The sequence below is a fragment of the Mobula birostris genome, chromosome 2 (genome assembly GCF_030028105.1).
Source record: "Mobula birostris isolate sMobBir1 chromosome 2, sMobBir1.hap1, whole genome shotgun sequence".
Taxonomy (NCBI): domain Eukaryota; kingdom Metazoa; phylum Chordata; class Chondrichthyes; order Myliobatiformes; family Myliobatidae; genus Mobula; species Mobula birostris.
This window is the reverse complement of record NC_092371.1, coordinates 239,046,380-239,068,663: the sequence shown is the minus strand read 5'-3', so window position 1 is coordinate 239,068,663 and position 22,284 is coordinate 239,046,380. Positions and strand designations below refer to the sequence as shown.

Here is a 22,284-nt window from a genome sequence, read left to right as displayed (position 1 = left end):
CGGTGACCCTGTGATCTCTGTCTCAGAGGCCGATGTCAGGCTGTCTTTAAAGAGAGTGAACCCTCGCAAGGCGGAAGGTCCCAAAGGAGTCCTGGTAAGGCTCTGAAAACCTGTGCCAATCAACTGGACATCTTCAACCTCTACTGGTACGGGCAGAAGTTCCCACTTGCTTCAAAAAGGCAACAATTATACCAGTGCCTAAGAAGAATAGCGTGAGCTGTCTTAATGACTATCGCCTGGTAGCACTCACATCTACAGTGATGAAATGCTTTGAGAGGTTGCTCATGACTAGACTGAAATCCTGCCTCAGCAAGAACCTGGACCCATTGCAATTTGTCTATTGCCACAATAGGTCAATGGCAGACTCAATCTCAGTGGCTCTCCACACAGCTTTAGACCACCTGGACAACACAAACACCTATGTCAGGATGCTGTTCATCGACTATAGCTCAGCATTTAATACCATCATTCCCACAATCCTGACTGAGAGGTTGCAGAACCTGGGCCTCTGTACCTCCCTCTGCAAATGGATCCTCAACTTTCTAACTGGAAGACCACAGTCTGTGTGGATTGGTGATAACATCTCCTCTTTGCTGACGATCAACACTGGTGCACCTCAGGGGTGTGTGTTTAGCCCACTGCTCTACTCTCTATATACACATGACTGTGTGGCTAGGCATAGTTCAAACACCATCTATAAATTTGCTGATGGTAGAATCTCAGGTGGTGACGAGAGGGCATACAGCAATGAGATATGCCAACTAGTGGAGTGGTGCCACAACAACAACCTGGCACTCAACATCAATAAGACGAAAGAGCTGATTGTGGACTTCAGGAAGGGTAAGACGAAGGAACACATACCAATCCTCATAGAGGGATCAGAAGCGGAGAAAGTGAGCAGCTTCAAGTTCCTGGGTGTCAAGATCTCTGAGGATCTAACCTGGTCCCAACATATTGATGCATTTATAAAGAGGACAAGATAGCGGCTATACTTTATTAGGAGTTTGAAGAGATTTGGCATGGTTGACAAATACACTCGAAAACTTCTACAGATGTACTATGGAGAGCATTCTGACAGGCTGCATTACTGTCTGGTATGGGGGTGGGGTAGTGTGCAGGGCTACTGAACAGGACCAAAAGAAGTTGCAGAGGGTTGTAAATCTAGTCAGCTCCATCTTGGGTACTAACCTACAAAGTACCCAGGACATCTTCAAGGACTGATGTCTCAGAAAGGCAGCGTCCATTATTAAGGACCTCCAGCACCCAGAGCATACCCTTTTCTCACTGTTACCATCAGGAAGGAGGTACAGAAGCCTGAAGGCACACACTCAGTGATTCAGGAACAGCTTCTTCCCCTCTGCCATCCGAATCCTAAATGAACATTGAACCCTTGGACACTACCTCACTTTTTAAAAAAATATTTAGTATTTCTGTTTTTTGCATGTTTTTTTATCTATTCACTATATGTATACTGTATAAAGTATACTGAATAAGATTTATTTATTGTTATTACTATTTTTTTTCTTCTTTATTATGTTTTGCATTGAACTACTGCTACTAAGTTAACAAATTTCACGTCGCATGCCGATGATAATAAACCTGATTCTGATTCTGACTAGTAAAGGCAGAGACCTAGGAGAAACACCGATCTTCTATTCTTGCCCCGAATAAATAAAGTTTAACGTCTTTCAAAGAGCTTATGTTTCATCTATTTTACTGGACAAGCCACTTACTGAAGACATCCCACTGAAGCAGACAGTCCATTCCGAGGCTTGTTATAGCAAATAACTGGCAGAGTGCCTCCTCTTGTGCAACGATGAGGCCAACCTCAGGGTTGGGAAGCAACACCTTATGTTCTGTCTGGGTAGCCTCCGACCTGACGTCATGAATATTGATTTCTCCTTCCGGTAAAAAAATCCCCTCTTCCTCCCCTCTTCTTCTATTCCCCATCCTAGCCCCCTACCTCTTCTCACCTCCCAGGTCCTCTCCTCCCTTCCTTTCTCTCATGGTCCACTCTCCTCTCCTATCAGATTCCTTCCTTCCCAGCCTCCCCACCCCACCACCTTCTTATTTGGTCATATTCCCTTTCATGTCCTGAAGAAGTGTCATGGCCCAAAACATCTACTGTTTATTAACTTCCACAGATGCTGTCTGACCTGCTGAGTTCCTCCAGCATGTTGTGTGTGTTGCTTCGCTTATCACCTTCTAGATATCTTCCTTTCCCTCTCCCTGCCTTTTTATTCCATTGTCTTCTCCCTTCCTTTCCAGTCCTGGCTTCCGGTCAAGATGGTCGACATCTACTGTATAGATCACGAATCATATATTTCACTTCTTTAATGTCCTTTATGTTTGATTTTTGTTGAATGTGATTCCTGAACTGTTGGGAGCCTTTGATTTGCAGTTTGGAGCATGTTTAGGTGTCTCAGCACTCTGCAGTCTCCAAAAGGATTCCAGGAGACAGAGCAGCATGCGTGACCCTCATGGCAAGAAGACTGTGTGCGAGCCAATTTTCGACTCCATTTTGCCGACTAAAGTAATGAGGGAGGTTGAAACATTTAGGCGAATGTGGAAGATGTGCCCAGATTCTGCAACCTCTCAATCAGGATTGTGGGAATGATGGTATGACGGAATGATGGACTATAGCACCATATTAATGGTAACACCATTACTACCTCTCCAGCATCATTTTCCAGCGGTCCAATATCCACTGCCGCCTCTTGATCACTAGTGGGATCGCTCTGCTACTGGACAGGGGAGACTGCCTTTTGATCGCTGGTGGGATTGTTCTGCTGCTGGAGAAGGAAGGGGCTGCCACTGTGTCAGGTTTCTGCATTTTGGATATGGACTTGAACCATAGATTTATTTTCAGGCTTATAGTTTTTTATGTTCTGTGTTTATCACCTGATCTTTCTCGTTTTCTTTGTTTGCAGGGGAGGGGTTTGGGGGTTGATGGTCATGCTGCCATTCTTTTCTTTCTTGGTTTCGTGGCTGTCTGGCGGCGAAGAATTTCAGTGGTGTATACTTTGATAGTAAATGAACCTTTGAACTTTGAACCTTTCAGGGTCACGGCCCGAAACGACAGTTAATTCATTTCCTGACCTGCTGAGTTTCTTCAGCATTTTGTGTGTGTTGTCAGAGGCAAAGATTCAAGTGTGCATCGAAAGCTTCCTTGAAGGGCATGACCTACCCCTCACCCCCAGACCAAAAGGATTCAAAATGGAGGAAGAATATTTGGAATGGCATTGACAACACTTGAATCTATCCATTGGGAGCATTTTGCGTTTTGTTCTGAAATATCAACTCTGTATTCTTTTTTGACCTGCCGTTTTTATTTCATTTCAGCAACTTAGATTTTTGTTTGATTTTTCTGTCACTTCAGGCAGTACCTTTCAATGAACTGAAGTATTAACTGTTGCTGATCAATCTCTCTGCGACCTAAAAATACTAACTCATATGTGGAAGTTTGTCCTTCAGAATTTTATCGTAGACTTTATTAAAACTAAGTTACTGTTCATTCATTCGTTTTGTGCTGTGTCGTATGATGTTGGCTATCATGGCCTTTCTATGACCATAATTGTTCTTGGAAAATTGTTCTACTGAAGTGGTTTGCCATTGCTGCCTTCTGGGCAGTGTCTTTACAAGATGGGAGACCCCAGCCATTATCAATACTCTTCAGAGGTTGTCTGTCTGGCATCAGTGGTCACATAACCAGGGCTTGTGATATGCACCGGCTGCTTATACGACCATCCACCACCTGCTCCTGTGGGTTTACATGATCACAACCGGGAGGCTAAATAGGTGCTACACCTTACCCAAAGGTGACCTACAGACAAGTGAAGGGAAGGAGCATCTTACTCCTCCTTTGGTAGAGATGTACCGTATCTCCATCCTTTCACCATAATTACTGTATATATCGCAAATTTAACTTACATTTCTTTTATAAATCCAAACATCTCCCTTTTTCCTTTAATTTATTTGACATTTCAAGATTCAAGATTGTTTAATATTGTCATTGGGTATATTTAAGGCAGCGGTTGACAAATTCTTGATTAGTCAAGGCATGAAGGGATACAGGGAGAAGGTTGGAGATTTGGGGGTGAGAGGAAAATTGTATCAGCTATGATGAAATGGCAGAGAAAATTCAATGGGCCAAATGGCCTAATCCTGCTCCTATATCTTATGGTCTTCAGTGCATAGGTGCAAAGGAATACAAAATGATTGTTACTCTGATAGGCTGAAAAGTCTAATTTTGCTGCTACGTCTTGTGGCCTAAGCCTAAATAAAAGTTAACTCTGCTAAATGCCTTTCTAAAGCAAAATCTGGTGCTTGGTTAGAAAGATGCCTCAAGGTATATTATGTTTGTGAAACAGAAAATGCTGAATATAATTTCCTCATTCTTTGACATTTAATGTAAACTACATTGGAAATTCTATGATTGGTTAAGCTTGGCAAACACTGGAAGTAAAATAGCTTACAAAGCTCTTATTCACACATTGCGACACAGTGTATGCAATCACAGAGGGCCAGAAATTACAACTCATTCAAGTGTGGCATTCTAACCACAAAGTACTGTATTTGTGGGTATTTTCTGCTGAATGTGCAATTTACTTTCTGTAAAGTAGATTTTATTTATTTATTTATTGAGATACGGTGGGGAGGGGGCTTTTCCAGTCCTTAGAGCCATGCTGCCTGGCAATCCCTTGATTTAATCCTAGCCTTGTCATGGGACAATTTACAATGACTAATGAACCTACCAATCAGTACGCCCTGGAACTGTGAGAGGAAACTAGAGCACCTGCAGGAAACATAAGCTGTCTTGGTGAGAACTTGCAAAACCCTTACAGACAGCGGTGGGTATTGAACCAGGTCACCCGTACTGTAAAGCCTTGTGCTAATCACTACGCTACTGAGCTGCCATATCTAGGAATTGTTCCCTTTATTTTACTTTGGTGAAGTTGGGTCTTCCTAATTGAGCGGATATAAATGCACGTGAAGGTTAATGTATCATTTCGGTATAAGTTTGTCATCCTTAAATGATACATTTCCCAGATTGGAGAACAGCCTCAAACACCAGAGTGTTGTATTAACCGGTTATGTTTCAGCAGACAATTAGACATCATTAAATTTTTTACAGATTCCTAGTGAAAACTAGTCAGGAGGCCCTTTGTTTCAGATAATTTTTGCGGCTATACTGCTGACTAAACTTAAATGACAGCAGTCTTTCCCTTTATCTCAACAATCAAGACCTTGAATCATTTATGGCCACTTCTTAAAATGTGATTGTGGGATATATTGCAATACCTGTTCGACATAAAGCATTCTGGCGACAGATTGCAAATGGTCTGAAATCTTTGTAGCATTATGACTTGTTTTTGTTTTTATTTCCAGACATCAGAAGTTTGGAGAGGAGGGGACTTCAATCAGGTCCAACTCCCGAGGATAAAAGGCAGGAGCAGTTCGTGACAACTTGATAGAGCTTTGACCAGTGGCCAATTGGCGTTTGGATTAATTAGTATGAGCAAATTAAAGGAAGGAAGCGGCAGGTCTAGCGGCCATCGTCTGAGTGGACATAGTCAGAGTGGTGATATTAAGGCTTTAGCTCTTCGGAGTTTCGAGAAGAGAGGCTTCACTCAGAGAAAGCAAAGCTCAAGGTCTTTCCCCTCTCTTCTTTACACCTGCTCAGCTAGGACAGTAGAGATACCAGACAGGATAGTGAAATGCTCCTCTTGTGGGATGTGGGAAGGCACGGAGACCTCCAGTGTCCCTGACGACTACAACTGGGAGAGGAGCATCCAGCTGCAGCTTCTAACAAACAGTGTTAAGGAGTTGGAGTTGGAGCTGGAACTGGATGAACTCCAGGTCATTCGAGAGGCTGAGGGGGTGATAGATGTGATATATAGAGAGGTAGTTACACCCAAGGTGCAGGACACAGGAAACTGGGTGACAGTCAGTTAGGGGAAAGGAGTTAAGGAGCCAGTGCAGAGTAACCCTGTGGCCAGCCCCCTCAACAACATGTATATCACTTTGGATACTGTTGGGGGGTTGACCTAAAAGAGGAAATTCACAGTGGTTGGGTCTCTGACACTGAGTCTGCCTCTGTGACTCAGATCGGAATGTGGGGAAAAGAGGCTCGGTGTGGTGATAGGGGATTGCTAGTTTGGGGAGCAGACAGGAGGTTCTGTGGTGCAAGAACGAAATTCCCAGATGGTATCTGGCCTCCAGGGTGCCAGAGTCTGGGATAAATCAGATTGAGTCCTCAGCATTCTTAAGTGGGAGGGTGAACAACCAGAAATCATGGTCCATGTAGGTACCAATGACATAAGTAGGGCAAGTGACAAGGTTCTGCATAGGGAGTTAGGTGCTAAGTTAAAGGGCAGGACCTCCAGGGTTGTGATCTCAAAATTGCTACCAGTGTCATGTGCTAGTGAAGCTAGAACTAGAAAGATTAGACAGTTTAAGGAGTTGCTGTAGGAGGTAGCACATGAGATTCTTGGGTTATAGGTCTCTTCCAGGAAATGTGGGACCCACACAGAAGGAATGGTTTGTATCTTAACTGGAGTGGGACTAATATCCTAACTGGAAGGTTTGTTAATGTTGCATGGTGGGGTTTAAACTCGAGTTGCAGGGGGATGGGAATCAGAGTGCCAGGACGGTTAGTGGCGTGGTTGTGGAGGCAGATGCTGGTAAGACCTCAGATTAAGTTAGGAATCAAAAGGTTGAGCATGGTGAGACAAAATCAAAAAGGGTGCACCCAGGACTGAAGGTGTTGTATCTAAATGTGTGCAGTATATGGAATAAGGTAGATGAATGTGCAGCACAGTTGCAGATTGGCAGGTATGATGTTGTAGGCATCACAGAATCACGGCTGGAAGATTATAGCGGGGAGCGTAATGTCCAAGGATACACATTGTATTGAAAGGACAGGCAGGAAGGCAGAGGGGGCGGAGTTGCTCTGTTGCTAAAAATGCAAATCAAAACATAGATATCAGAAGCTGCTGATACATTGTGGATAGAGCTAAGGAACTGCAAAGGTAAAAAGACCCTCTTGAGAGTTGTATACAGAACCCCCCCAAACAGTAGCAAGGATGTTGCCTACAAATTACAACAGAGATAGAAAATGCATGGCAAAAGGACAATGTTACTATGTGGGGGAGTTCAATATCCAGGTAGATTGGGAAAATCTGGTTGATGCAGGATTCCAGGAAGGGGAATTTCTTGAGTGTTTATGAGATGGCTTTTCAGAGCAGCTCATGGTTGAGCCCACTGGAGGATTGGCTATTCTGGATTGGATGTTGTGCAATGAACCAGAGCTGATTAGAACTTAAGGTAAAAGAACCCTTAGGAGAAAGTGATAGGAATATGATTGAATTCATCCTGAAATTTGAGAAGAAGCTAAAGTCAGATGTATCAGTATTACAGTGGAGTGAAGAAAATTACACAGACACGAGAGAGAAGTTGGGCAGAATTGATTGGAAAAGAACACTGGCAGGGATGACAACAGAGCAGCAACAGCTGGATTTTCTGGAAGCAATTCGGAAGGCACATGATATATACATTCCAAAGAGGAAGAAGTATTTGCAAGAGAAGATGACACAACCATGGCAAGAGAAGTCAAAGCCAACATAAAAGTCAGAGAGGGCATTTAATAGAGCAAAAATTAGTGGGAAGTTAGAGGATTAACAAGTTTTTAAAACCCAATAGAAGACAACTCTAAAAGTCATTAAGAAGGTAAAGATGGAATATGAAAGTAAGCTAGCAAATAATATTAAAGAGAATACTAAAAGTTTGTTCTGCACTCTGATTCCCAACACCCTGCAGTGGATATTGGACCACTGGAAAATGATGCTGGAAAAGTAGTAATGGGGAAAGAACGAAGTATTTTGCAAAAGTATGGTGGAAGTCCCAGTTGTCCAGGGGCATGATGTGTGTGAAGTTACCACAATTAGAAGAAAGGTTCTTGGGAAACTGAAAGTCTGAAGGCAGATAAGTCACCTGGACCAGATGGTGTACACATCTGAATTCTGAACAAGGTGGCTGAAGAGGTTGTGGAGGTATTAGTAGTGATATTTCAAGAATCACTAGATTCAGGAATGATTCCATATGACTAGGAAATTGCAAATGTCACTCCACTCTTCAAAAAGGGAGAGAGGCACAAGAAAAGAAACTATAGGCTCGTTAGCCTGACCTCAGTGGTTAGGAAGCTGTTGGAGTCGACTATCAAGGATGAAGTCTCAGGGCAGTTGGAGGCACACAGTAAAATAGGCCATAGTCAGCATGGTTTCCTCAAAGTAAAATCTTGCCTGATAAATCCGTTGGAATTCTTTGAAGAAGTAACCAGTAGAATGGACAAAGGAGAATCGGTTGATGTTGTGTACTTGGATTTTCAGAATGCCTTTGACAAGGTGCCACACATGAGGTTGCTTAACAAGCTATGAGCTATGAGATTCTAGCATGGATAAAGCAGTGGCTGATTGGCAGGAGGCAAAGAGTGGGAATAATGGGAGCCTTTTTGACTGGCTGCCGCTGACTAGTGGTGTTCCACAGGAATCTGTGTTGGGACCGATTCTTTTTATTCTATATGACAATGATTTGGATGATGGAGTTGATTGATTTGGATGATGGAGTTGATTGTTTTGTTGCAAGGGTTGCAGATGATATGAAGATCAATGGAGGAGTACGTAGATTTGAGAAAGCAGAGAGGCTACAGAAGAACCTAGGAGAAAGGGCAAAGAAGTGGCAGATGGAATACAGTGTTGGGAGGTGTACGGTCATGCACTTTGGTAGAAGAAATGAAAGGATTGACAATTGTCTAAATGGAGAGAAAACAGAACAAACTGAGGTGCAAGGGGACTTGGGAGTTCTTGTGCATAATTCCCTAAAGGTTAAATGACAGGTTGAGTCTATGGTGAGGAAGGCAAATGTGGTGCCAGCATTCATTTCAAGAGGAATAGAATATAAAAACAAGAATGTAATGTTGAAACTTTAAAAAGCACTGGTGAGGCCTCAATTGGAGTATTGTGAGTGGGTCTGGACCCCTTATAATAACAATATTAAGTACTTTATTGACCCCAAGTGCGAAATTCTTTAATTACAACAGCATTTAAAAACACACCTAACAGTGTGTAGACTTAACTAATAACAGAGTACAGAAAGGATGTGCTGAAACTGTAGAGGATTCAAAGGAGGTTCAAATGATTCCACCATTGAATGGCTTGTCATATAAAGAGTGTCTGTTGGCTCTGGGCCTGTATTCACTAGAATTCAGAAGAATAATGGGTGACCTCACTGAAACCTATTGAATGGTGAAAGGCCTTGATAGAGTGGAAGTTTCCCATGGTGGGAGAGTCTAAGACCAGAGGACACAGCCTCAGAATAGAGGGGCATCCTTTTAGAATGGAGATAAGGAGGAATTTCTTCAGGCGGAGGGTGGTGACTCTGTGGAATTCTTTGCCACCGGCAGTTCTGATGACTCCAAACAGTGTAAGGACACGCAAGGCAACCACAATCACCAGGATTACCTTCTAATTGTGGATCTTTTCAGATTTCAGTAATATTTCAAAAGAGAAGCAAATTGGATCAAACGTTAGTGCAAGCCTGTAAGACCAGAGGAGCTGAATTAGGCCATTCAGCCCATCAAGTTTGTTCTGCCTTTTAATCATGGCTGATTTATTTTCCCTTCCAACCCCATTCTTCTGCCTTCTCCCCATAACATTTGATGCCCTTACTGATTAAGAATTTATCAACCTTCGGTTTAAATATACCCTATGACTTGGCTTCTACAGCCATAATGGCAATGAGTTCTACAGATTTACTACCTTCTGTATAAAACATTCCTCCTCATCTCTGTTCTAAAGGCTTATCCTTCTATTCTGAAGCTGTACCCTCTAGACCTAGACTCTTGGAAATAATCATCTCCTCGTTCACTCTATCTAGACTTTTCAATATTTAGTAAGACATGGAAAAACCATAGAAACCATAGAAACTACAGCACAGAAACAGGCCTTTTGGCCCTTCTTGGCTGTGCCGAACCATTTTCTGCCTAGTCCCACTGACCTGCACACGGACCATATCCCTCCATACACCTCCCATCCATGTATCTGTCCAATTTATTCTTAAATGTTAAAAAAGAACCCGCATTTACCACCTCATCTGGCAGCTCATTCCATACTCCCACCACTCTCGTGTGAAGAAGCCCCCACTAATGTTCCCTTTAAACTTTTCCCCCCTCATCCTTAACCCATGTCCTCTGGTTTTTTTCTCCCCTTGCCTCAGTGGAAAAAGCCTGCTTGCATTCACTCTATCTATACCCATCATAATTTTATATACCTCTATCAAATCTCCCCTCATTCTTCCAGGGAATAAAGTCCTAACCTATTCAACCTTTCTCTGTAACTGAGTTTCTCAAGTCCCGGCAACATCCTTGTAAACCTTCTCTGCACTCTTTCAACCTTATTTATATCCTTCCTGTAATTTGGTGACCAAAACTGAACACAATACTCCAGATTCGGTCTCACTAATGCCTTATACAACCTCAACATAACAATCCAGCTCTTATACTCAATACTTTGATTAATAAAGGCCAATGTACCAAAAGCTCTCTTTACAACCCTATCTACCTGTGACGCCACTTTTAGGGAATTTTGTACCTGTATTCCCAGATCCTTCTGTGCCACTGCACTCCTCAGTGCCTTACCATTAACCCTGTATATTCTACCTTGGTTTGTCCTTCCAACGTGCAATACCTCACACTTGTCAGTATTAAACTCCATCTGCCATTTTTCAGCCCATTTTTCCAGCTGGTCCAAGTCCCTCTGCAGGCTCTGAAAACCTTCCTCACTGTCTACTACACCTCCAATCTTTGTATCATCAGCAAATTTGCTGATCCAATTTACCACATTATCATCCAGATCATTGATATAGATGACAAATAACAATGGACCCAGCACTGATCCCTGTGGCACACCACTAGTCACAGGCCTCCACTCGGAGAAGCAATTCTCTACCACCACTCTCTGGCTTCTTCCATCGAGCCAATGTCTAATCCAATTTACCACCTCTCCATGTGTACCTAGCGACTGAATTTTCCTAACTAACCTCCCACGCGGGACTTCCACCCCCATCCCATATACCTTGGCAAAAAGACACAAACTAAAAGTGCACTCTGGATCCCTCATGGTCTAACTGAATGACAGTTTGCTGGGGGTGAATTATATGATGAACTTGTATTACGTTCTGACGATCTGTATTGAAACCAAATAAAAGATGGCGATCAGAAGGTGTACAGGAGCGAGATATACCAACTACTGGAGTGGTGTCGCAGTAACAACCTGGCACTCAATATCTGTGAGACCAAAGAGCTGACTGTGGACTTCAGAAAGGGTAAGATGAGGGAACACAGACCAGTCCTCAGAGGCATCAGACGTGGAGAGAGAGAGCTATTTCAAGTCCCTGGGTGTTAATATCTCTGAGGACCGAACCTGGTCCTAAGATACCGATGCAGATATAAAGAAAGCAAGACAGCAGCTATATTTCATTAGGAGTTTGAGGAGAACATTCAAACTGGCTGCATCACTGTCTCCTATGGGGGAGCTACCGCACAGGATTGAAGTGAGCTGCAGAGAGTTGTAAAATTAGTCAGCTCCATCATGGGTACTAGTCTCCGTGTTATCCACGACATCTTCAAGGAACAGTGCCTCAGAAAGGCAGCGTCCATCACTAAGGACCCCCAGCACCCAGGACGTGCCCTCTACTCATCGCTACCATCAGGAAGGAGGTTCAGAAGCCTGAAGGCACACACACAACAATTCAGGAACAGCTTCTTCCTCTCCATCATCTGATTTCTGAATAGACGTTGAACTCATGAGCATTACCTCACTACTTTTTTATTTTTATTTTTGTACTACTTATTTAACTCTACTTATTGTCATTCGCTGTTTTTTCTATATTATGGTGTACAGTATTGCATGGTACTGCTGCCGCAAAGTTAACAAACTTCACGATATATGCCGGTGATATTAAACCTGTTTCTGATTCTATAAAATTACACACCAGAGATGAAAAGATTTCTCTTGAAGATTTAATTTGGAACACATTTTTTAGCCTTTTTATTTTAATATAGAAAACCAAAGATGAAGCTGATGTTTACATGTTGATTGACACAGCTCACATCACTTTAACAAATTACATCGGAAACAGAGTAGGTGTTACAATGCCTTGTTGACCATGTTCAGACTTAACGCAGTTACTGAGACTTGAAGCAGAGTACAATATGTGCATCCAACAATTGCAAGATTATTTTTCTACAAATACTAAAGTTTAATCAATAATTTGTCAGATCTATTCACTAAATATTGAAAAATACTTCTATCAATGTGAAAAGTCAATACTTGCAAACCTTCTTATGTAGCACAATACAGTTGTTTTGTCCTTGTGCTGGAACACAGCAAAAATGAACGCTGAAATGACATTTGGTCCAAATATAGAGTTTCATGATCTATGTTAAAGAATTAGCAAAATAATTATCCTGTCCCCAACATTACAGCAGTGTCTATAGAGAGATGTTTATTTTACACTGTATTTTACATTTTACATCCATAAAATATTTGACAGTGTAATAGATTTCTAAATAGACAGCTCTGTCAGTATCCATGTGGCAATGCAATTGATGCCATTTGATTGGAACATGGTTCACAGGGAAACATTTCAGTTTGATTCCAATATAATTAAATACCAGTCGACCATCGCACTTTACTTGAAAAAAGTACATGGTAAACACTTTGAAAGAATTAACAAGCTTACAACATGATCAAATCAATCACATCAAAACACATCATTGCATTACTGCTGTGTGAGTTTATTGTGACCAAAATGTCACCACAGTTCTTCCAACTTCTCTTCCTTGTAAATCAAAAAAGGTTTGCCAAATATTCTCGTTAATATAGTGCCCCTGTTTAAATGGAGTTACATTACTTCCACCAGTGTCACAATCACCAGGCTTATACTATAGTTAGACTGATTTATGCTACTCTTACAACCATTAACACTGAAAGAGGAATTAAAAAAAATAAAGATATAACAGCTTTTTTTTAAAAAATAAAACCATCAGTTTAGCTGATTCTAAATGCACTTAACAGTACAGAAACGTCTCTCATGGAGGTAATGCACAGTAGCCACACTAGGGACAAAACGTGTTGCTTTGGAGAGGGTCTGCTTTTCTTCACAAGCCGAGATAACAGCTCCTGCATGCTTATTCTTGTGTGATGGGTTCACTGGATCTTGGAACAAGGGGCACCGGAGGCCTTGGATAGTATCCAGCGGATCTCGGCTTACCTGGACAAAACCTGGGAAACTTGTGATCAAGTGACAAATCTGCAAGGAAACAAAGGAGTTCATTGGCGCAGTTGGATAACTTATGCCAAGCAGACTTAGTTTTTGCAGTTAGAGACAGAAAGTGAGAACAGCAACAGTATATTTCCAAGTCACACAGAGCCAAAAGTTAAAACTTGAAATATTATACTTACATTTTAAGTACCTCCGCTTGTTAATGCAAATATTTAATCACATATATGTCACCATATATGAGATTCTTTTACTTGTGGGCATACTCAATAAATCCAAAAACAATAATAGAATCAATGAAAGACCCAATGTGCAAAAGACAACAAACTGAGCAAATAAAAAGAAATAATAATCATAAATAAAGAAGCAATAAATATCGAGAACACGCGATGAAGTGTCCTTGAAAGTACGTCCATAGTTGTGGGAACATCTTAGTAATGGGGCAAGTGAAATTGGGTGAAGTTACCCGCTTTGGTTCAAGAGCCTGATGGTTGACGGTTAGTAACTATTCCTGAACCTTGTGGTGTGAGTCCTGAGGCTTCTGTGACTTCTACCAGATGGCAGCAGTGAGAAGAGAGCATGGCTTGGGTGGTGGGGGTCCCTGATGGTTGATGCTTTCTTGTGACAATGCTTGTTGCAGGAAGATCAGCCAATTATGTAGCAACAACTCAATGCATAAAAGCATGCAGACATGGTCAAGAGGTTCATTTGTTGTTCAGACCAAACATCAGAATTGGGAAGAAATGTGATTTAAGTGACTTTGACTATGGGATGATTGTTAGTGCCAGACGGGGCAGTTTGAGTATCTCAGAAGCTGCTGATCTCCTGGAATTTTCACACACAACAGTCTCTAGCATTTACTGGGAATGGTATGAAAAACAAACAGAAACTCCAGTAATTGGCAGTTCTGTGGGTGAAAACGCCTTACTACTGAGAGAGGTCTGAGGAGAATGACCAGACTGGTTCAAGCCGACAGGACGGTGACAGTAACCCTCCACACGTTACAACAGTGATGTGGAGAAGAGCATCTCTGAAAGCACAACACTGAAGTTTGAACACTGAACATTGAAGTGGTTGGGCTACAGCAACAGAAGACCACACTGGGTTCCAATCCTGTACCGAATAAAGTGGCCACTGAGTATATATGTACTTCAATAATAAATTTACTTTGAATATAGTGGTGCTAAAAGGTTTGTGAACCCTGTCGGATTTTCTCTATTTCTGCATAAATATGACCTAAAATGTGATCAGATCTTCACGCAAGTCGTAACACTAGATTAAGAGAACCCAATTAAATAAATAATGCAAAAAAACATTATGCTTGTTCATTTATTTATTGAGAAAAATGACCCAATATTACATGTATTTGTTGGAGAAAGTATGTGAACCTTTGCTTTCTGTAACTGGTGCGACCCCCTTGTACTGCAGTAACTTCAACCAAAGGTTTCCGGTAATTGTTGATCAGTCGTGCACATCGGCTTCGAGGAATTTAAGGCCATTCCTCTTTATAAAACTGCTTTAACTCTGGGATGTTGGTGGGCTTCCTTGCACAAACTACTTGCTTTAGGTCCTTCCACACCATTTCTATAGGATTAAGGTCAGGACTTTGACTCAGCCATTCTAACACACAAATTTTCTTTTTATACCATTCTGTTGTTGTCTTTCAAATCATTGTCTTGTTGCATTATCCAACTTCTAGTAAGCTTCAGGTGATGAATAGCTACCCTGGCATTCTCCTGCAAAATGTCTTGATACAATTTTGATTTCATTGTTCCTTCAACGATTGCAAGCTATGCAGGCTGTGAGGCAGCAAAACAGCCCAAATCGTGATGTTTCTTCCACCATGCTTCACAGTTGGCATGAGGCTTTGGTGTTGGAGTGCAGTGTCCTTTTTCATCCAAACATAGCAGTGTGCATTTCTGCCAAAATGTTCAACTTTTGTCTTATCTGTCCATAGAACATTGTCCAGAAGTGTTGCAGAACATCCAGGTGGTCCTTTGCAAACTTGAGACATGCAGCAATATTTTGTTTTGGAGAGCAGTGGTTTCCTCCGTGATGTCCTTCTATGCACACCATTATTGTTCAGTGTTCTTCTTTTAGTGAGCACATGAACAGAAACTTTAACAAGTTCTAGAGATTTCTGCAGGTCTTTTGCTGTTACCTTTGGGTTCTTTTTCACCTCCATCAGCATTGCATGTTGTGCTCTTAGTATGATCTTTGCAGGATGCCCACTCTTAAGGAGAGCAGCAACAGTACTGAGTTTCCTCCATTTGTAGGCAATTTCTCTTACTGTGGACTGATGAACACTCAGGTCTTTAAGAATGCTTTTGTAACCTTTTACAGCTTCATGCATCTCTACAATTCTTTTCCTAAGGTCCTCTGAAAGTTGTTTTGATCGAGACATGGTGCACATAAACAGATTTTTATTGAGAAGTGCAGGCTCTGTCGGTAACCTGACTTCGTGTCTTTTTTATAGGGCAGGGCAACTCTACAACCCACACCTCCACTCTTATCTCATTGGTTGGAACACTTGACTCCAAATAGCTTTTGTAGAAGGCATTACCCCAAAGGTTGACATACCTTTTCCAACAAATACATGTATTATTGGATAATTTTTCTTATAAGTAAATGAACAAGTATAATGTTTTTGTGTTATTTATTTAATTGGGTTCTTTTAAACTAGTTTTAGGACATACATGAAGATTTGATCATATTTTAGTTCATATTTATGCAGAAATAGAAACAATTCTACGGGGTGGACAAACTTTCTAGCACCGCTGTAGGTCTTGAGAGGAAATACTCTGGAAGACACGCAGCATTATTGAAGAGGTAAATAGTTTACGGACCTGAAAGATGTTTTACATTTAACAGCTTCTTAAGAAGGTACAGGGACAATGAAAAGTAGGAGAGGATAAGGGAAAGAGTTGAATTTTTGATTGGTTTGTAATAGTATCCATTGATAATCCTTTTCATTGTGTGACAGGATTTCTTTTTTGTTTGGCATAGAATTAAAGCAAAAATATGTTCAAAAGCTAAACTCTAAAATTAAAGCAACTGCCTTGAATTATGTAGATAAGTGACTACTCTTAGAAGTTTGACGGAGTTCAGATACATTGCCTTTGAAGTAGAACTTGTGAGATTCAGATATGAGATCATTTGAACTTTGTCACACATAATAAGTGTAATCTTTTCAACTTTCCACTTAAGTATGACATAGCCAACCTTTCTCATCCTGTTCAGATTTGACAGTTTCAGTTCAGACTGAAATCAGGGGGCTGAAATTGTTGGAGCTGTGTCAAGATATTTCTTTCAAATGTTTGCTTTATTCCAGTATTCTTTCTGAAACATTTGAAATGAAGATGTCTGAGTTGGGTGCAGCAAGTATTTAGAATGGGCTGTCATACTTTAAATTCTTTGCAAGGATATTGGTAAAATCCTAGTAAATTGACAGGTCAAGATTTGTATTGAAGTAATAAATGCAAGAGGTCCTGCTGATGCTGGAAATCCAGAACAAAATGTTGGGGCGCCTCAGCAGGTGAGGCATTTCTATGGAGGGGAATAAACAGTCGAGATTTCGGGCCAAGACCCTTTCTCAGAATGAGGATGAAGGGCCTAATGAAGGGTCACAGCCCAAAACATCGACTGTATATTCCTCTCCATAGAAGCTGCCTGACCTGCTGAGCATTTTGTGTGTGTTCCTTGGTACCTATGTTCTCAGTGCGTGGCAACTTTGCACTCAGTTTGTGAAGGTGAAATTTGAAAAAGAAATTGGCAAGGGTCACTTCCTACGCGACTCCCTTGTCCATTCATCCCCTCCATTCCTCCCCACTGATCTCCCTCCTGGCACTTATCCTTGTAAGCGGAACAAGTGCTACACATGCCCTTACACTTCCTCCCTTACCACCATTCAGGGCCCCAGACAGTCCTTCCAGGTGAGGCGACACTTCACCTGTGAGTCAGCTGGGGTGATATACTGCGTCCGGTGCTCCCGATGTGGCCTTCTATATATTGGCGAGACCCGATGCAGACTGGGACATCGTTTTGCTGAACACCTATGCTCTGTCCGTCAGAGAAAGCAGGATCTCCCAGTGGCCACACATTTTAATTTCACATCCCATTCCCATTCTGATATGTCTATCCATGGCCTCCTCTACTGTCAAGATGAAGCCACACTCAGGTTGGAGGAACAACACGTTATATACCGTCTGGGTAGCCTCCAACCTGATGGCATGAACATTGACTTCTCTAACTTCTGCTAATGCCCCACCTCCCCCTCGTACCCCATCCATTATTTATTTATATACACACATTCTTTCTCTCTATCTGCTTTTTCTCCCTCTGTCCCTCTGACTATACCCCTTGCCCATCCTCTGGTTCCTCTCCCCTCCCCCTTTTCCTTCTCCCTAGGCCTCCTGTCCCATGATCCTCTCATATCCCTTTTGCCAATCACCTGTATAGCTCTTGGCTCCATCCCTCCCCCTCCTGTCTTCTCCTATCATTTTGGATCTCCCCTTCCCCCTCCCACTTCCAAATCTCTTACTAGCCCTTCCTTCAGTTAGTCCTGACGAAAGGTCTCAGCCCGAAACGTCAACTGTTCCTCTTCCTAGAGATGCTGCCTGGCCTGCTGTGTTCACCAGCAACTTTGATGTGTGTTGCTTGGCAAGGGGTTTTCTTGAGCGTTCTTGATAGCAGAGTGCAGTCGCTTAACAAGTTTACAATATACTGATAAAGTTATTCAATCAATAAAATCAAATCAAATTTAATTTTCATTCAAACCATTCATGGATACAGCCGAACTAGATAGCAATAACCAGAAGACATCAGCCATTGCTCTTTAATAGGTTGTTATTAAATTTTAGATGTTATTTGTGTGTTGTTTGATTCCTAAACCTTTGAGATATCCTGTCTTAAATTGTACCCCTGTTTTGGGAATTATTTAATATTATTATAATTTTTTTGTATTTGCACAGCTTTTCTCCTTTTACACATTGGTTGCTTGCCAGTCTTTGTTTGTGTGGAGTTGTTCATTGATTCTGTTGTATTTCTTTGAATGCCCTTGGATGAAGTCCAAGCTTCGTGAGTTTAAATAATTATGTTATAGCGTGCATCCATTGTTGTAATAGAAAGCTGGATTTACTGTTAGGCCTGTGGACAATCACTTTACTCTGGAATCAGGACCCAGCTCTCCCCACCATTGAGCACATCTACATGGAGTGCTGAAGCAGGAAAGCAGCATCCATCATCAGGTATCCCCACCACCCACGCTCTCTTCTCACTGCTGCCATCAGGAAGAAGGTACAAGAGCCGCAGGACCCACACCACCATGTTCAGGAACAGTTGTTACCCCTCAACCATAAGGTCTTGAACCAGAGGGGATAACTTCACTCACCCTGTCACTGAACTGTTCTCACAACCTGTTCTCTCACTTTATCGGTATTTATTGTTTATTTAATTTTTTTTGTATTTGTAGTTTGTTCTCTTTTGCACGTTGGTTGTTTGTCCATCCTGATGGGTGCAGTTTTTCATTGATTCCATTGTGATTCTTGGATTTACTGTGATTGCTCACAAAAACAAATCTCACGGTTGTTTATGGTTCTTTGATAGTACATTTACTTTGAACTGTGATTTTTTTAGTACGTTACTTAATTAAGTCTTCCTGCTGCTACCATTCTGTTATCAAAATGTAGTTTTACTGGTAATATCATCAACTGAGAATGTGAAAGGTGTATTAAATTCCTGCTCAGGTAGATCAGATTTGTCTGGTCTCCTGGTGTGCACCACTTTTAAATAAATCCCCTGTTATTTCAAACACCAAATCTGTGTGATATTTCTGTATCTCATCCCTGATGATAGAAACACTACCATCAAGGAGGAGATACAGGAGCCTGAAGACACACACTCAACATTTTCAACGTTTTAGGACCAGCTTTTGCTATCCGCCATCAAATTTCTGAATGGTCCATGAACCCATGAACACTACATCAATATTTCTGCTCTACATATATACTGTATACAGTATATACTACTTAACATTTTCTATGTATTTTGTACTGTAATTCATAGTATATTTTAGGTACTGCACTGTACTGCTGCAAAACAATGAATTTCAGTGATAATAAACCTGATTCTGATTTGAAATTGGAAGTTTGGCTCCATTTTTGCCAATGTGCTCTAGACTATTGTGTTAAGTTGAAACCAGCTGAAATGGTCTTGCTGTACTGAGTTAAGCTGCTTTACCATACATAACTGTGTAATTGTTATATCCTTGTGATTATCTTGTTAACGATTAGATTGCTTCTGATCTGTGGATTACTTAAGGCACAGATACAAAGGTAGATATAACTCCAATATAAAATTCAGATGTTGATACCCAAGAACTGGTAAAATGTCAACTAAAAACAGAAAATGGATACACCCGGCAGGTCTGGCCATATTTGTGTGCAGGGAAACACAGGTAACATTTCAGAAGGAAAAATCTTCCTCAGAACACTTTTAGGATCTGCAGTTGCTTTTCATTCTCATTTACTGGTAAGATTCAAAATCTGGCCTAGTTCCAGAAATAAAGTACTAATAAAAATACAACTGAAAAGGAGATCAGAGGTAAAGAGTACTCTTTAAGGCAAGTAATTAAGTTAAAACCCTTCATATTATTTCGGATTCCAGGAACTGTCTTAACATGGTTTTAGTACAGGAGCAAAATCCTTAAGTATATCGAAGAACACAAATGCAAATATGAATTTTCAGAGTCAAAGGAAATTTATTATCGAAGTAGCATACACCAGATGTTACTATATACTTCTCTGAGATTCAATTTCTTGTAGGCATATATAGGAAAATAAAGAAATACAGTAGAATTTATGAAAAACTACGCACAAAGACTTACAGACAACCAGTGTGCAAAAGAAGACAAATCATGCAAACAAACAAACAAATAAATAAATAAATACAGGGTTCCTTAAAGTTGTCATAGCCGGGAGTGTTAAAGGGGACAAGCTCCCACTACCTACTAAATGCTCCCAATGGTGTGCATCTCAAATAGCCTCTGACAACCAACTCCAGCTCCTAGCCTTCTCATGTGTCGTAGCTACTAAGCCCAGTGGAACTGTTTCTACTGACAGAAGAAGGGGCAAAGATGGGTTACAGGAACCTTAAAACCAGTCACTTCGGGCAGATGGAGCTCCTCAGCCCTGGTTGGCAGCTTACTGGGGAGAAGGAAAACTCTGGTCTCAAACCTCCGCTGCCTTGCAGCTATACCCACTCATGGGGGAAGCTTCAGGAGTAAACCTTGGGGAAAAATATGGAGTTGGCATCCTTCTTTGAGTTCAATGCTGATTGGCAACTCCAGCAACGCTGCTGGTCCTAAACCGTATCAGTCTCTGCCATTCCTTTGGATTCATCAGCTACATTGAGAGGGGGAGCCTGCTGTCTGGGCAACAGCTTGTTCTCCGTACCCTACTGCCCTGGTTTGTGTATCACGTAGACAGCTGGAACATAACATCCATTGTCAATCCTGGCCAACAGAGGGTTTCAATAAGTAAATACTGAGAAGATGAGTTGCAGAGTCCTTGAAAATGAGTCTGTAGTTTGTGGAATCAGTTTAGAGCTGTGGCAAATGAAGCTATCCACACTGGTTCAGGAGTCTGATGTTTGAAGGGTAATAACTGTTCCTAAACCTGGTGGTGTCTGACTTAAGTCTTATACACCTCCTGCCCGTTGGTAGCAGTGAGAAGAGAGCATGGCCTGGATGGTGGGACTCCTTGATGATGGCTGCTGCTGTAACCCATCTATTTCAAGGTTCAACGTGTTGTGCATTCAGTGATGCTCTTCTGCACACCACTGTTGTAACGCATGCTTATGTGGGTTACTGTCAGCTTAAACCAGTCTGGCCATCCTCCACTGACCTCTCTCATTAACAACGCAAACACAAGGAAATCTGCAGATGCTGGAATTTCAAGCAACACACATAAAAATTGCTGGTGAACGCAGCAGGCCAGGCAGCATCTATAGGAAGAGGTACAGTCGACGTTTTGGGCTGAGACCCGAAACATCGACGGTACTTCTTCCTATAGATGCTGCCTGGCCTGCTGTGTTCACCAGCAATTTTTATGTGTGTCTCTCCTTAACAAGGTATTTTCATCCACAGAACTGCCACTTGCTGGATGGTTTCTGTTTCTCACACCATTCTCTGTGAACTCTGGAGACCGTGGTGTGGAAAAGTCCCAGGAGATCAGCAGTTTCTGAGACACTCCAAACCATTCTGTCTGGCAATGACAATCATTCCACAATCAAAGTCACTTAGATCACATTTCTTCCCCATTCTGATGTTTAGTCTGAACAACAACTGCACCTCTTGACCATGCCTGCATATTTTTATGCATTGATTTGCTGCCACATGATTGGCTCATTGGATATTTGTATTAATGAGCAGGTGTACAAGATGTCACTTCAAAATCTTCAGAAATGGGAAAAAAATTAGATAAACAAATTTGTCCAGTTTTAATAAAACCAAGTCTAGATGAAAGGTCTAATCTGAAATATCAAATGCCCACTTCTATCTGCAGAGCTGCCTGAACCGTTGATTCCCTCCTGCAGCTGTTTTTATTTACCAAAATGTTAACAGTTACAATCTCCACAGACGCTGCCTGACCTGCTGAGTATTCCAGCATTTTCCATTTCTAGAGCCACTGACTTTTTAAAAGTTCAACAAACAAAGAGCAATGCATTAAGATAACATAAAATATGCACAATTCTATTAGCTGTAAAATATGAAATATGGACAATTCAATCAGTACCGCATTACTGTGTAAAACTCTGAGGTACATATATATATCTAGGGTGCCTAAGACTTTTGCACAATACTGTAGTAATTTTATGTATTGCATTGTACTGCTGGCGCAAATAAAAAACAAACTTCAAGGCATATGTGAGTGATGATAAACCTGATTC

At 41.4% G+C, this 22,284-nt stretch overlaps 1 protein-coding gene across 1 annotated transcript in view; it reads right to left on the bottom strand.

The window, feature by feature from the left end:
• Positions 1 to 12,071: 12,071 nt before the first annotated feature.
• Positions 12,072 to 22,284, bottom strand: part of nt5dc1 (5'-nucleotidase domain containing 1) — a 673,759-nt gene continuing 663,546 nt past the window's right edge. Inside the window, exon 12 of the mRNA XM_072251620.1 lies at positions 12,072 to 13,368. Within this exon, the coding sequence (XP_072107721.1) occupies positions 13,247 to 13,368 (122 nt within the window). The 3' untranslated portion in view covers positions 12,072 to 13,246. The remainder of the gene's footprint in view (positions 13,369 to 22,284) is intronic.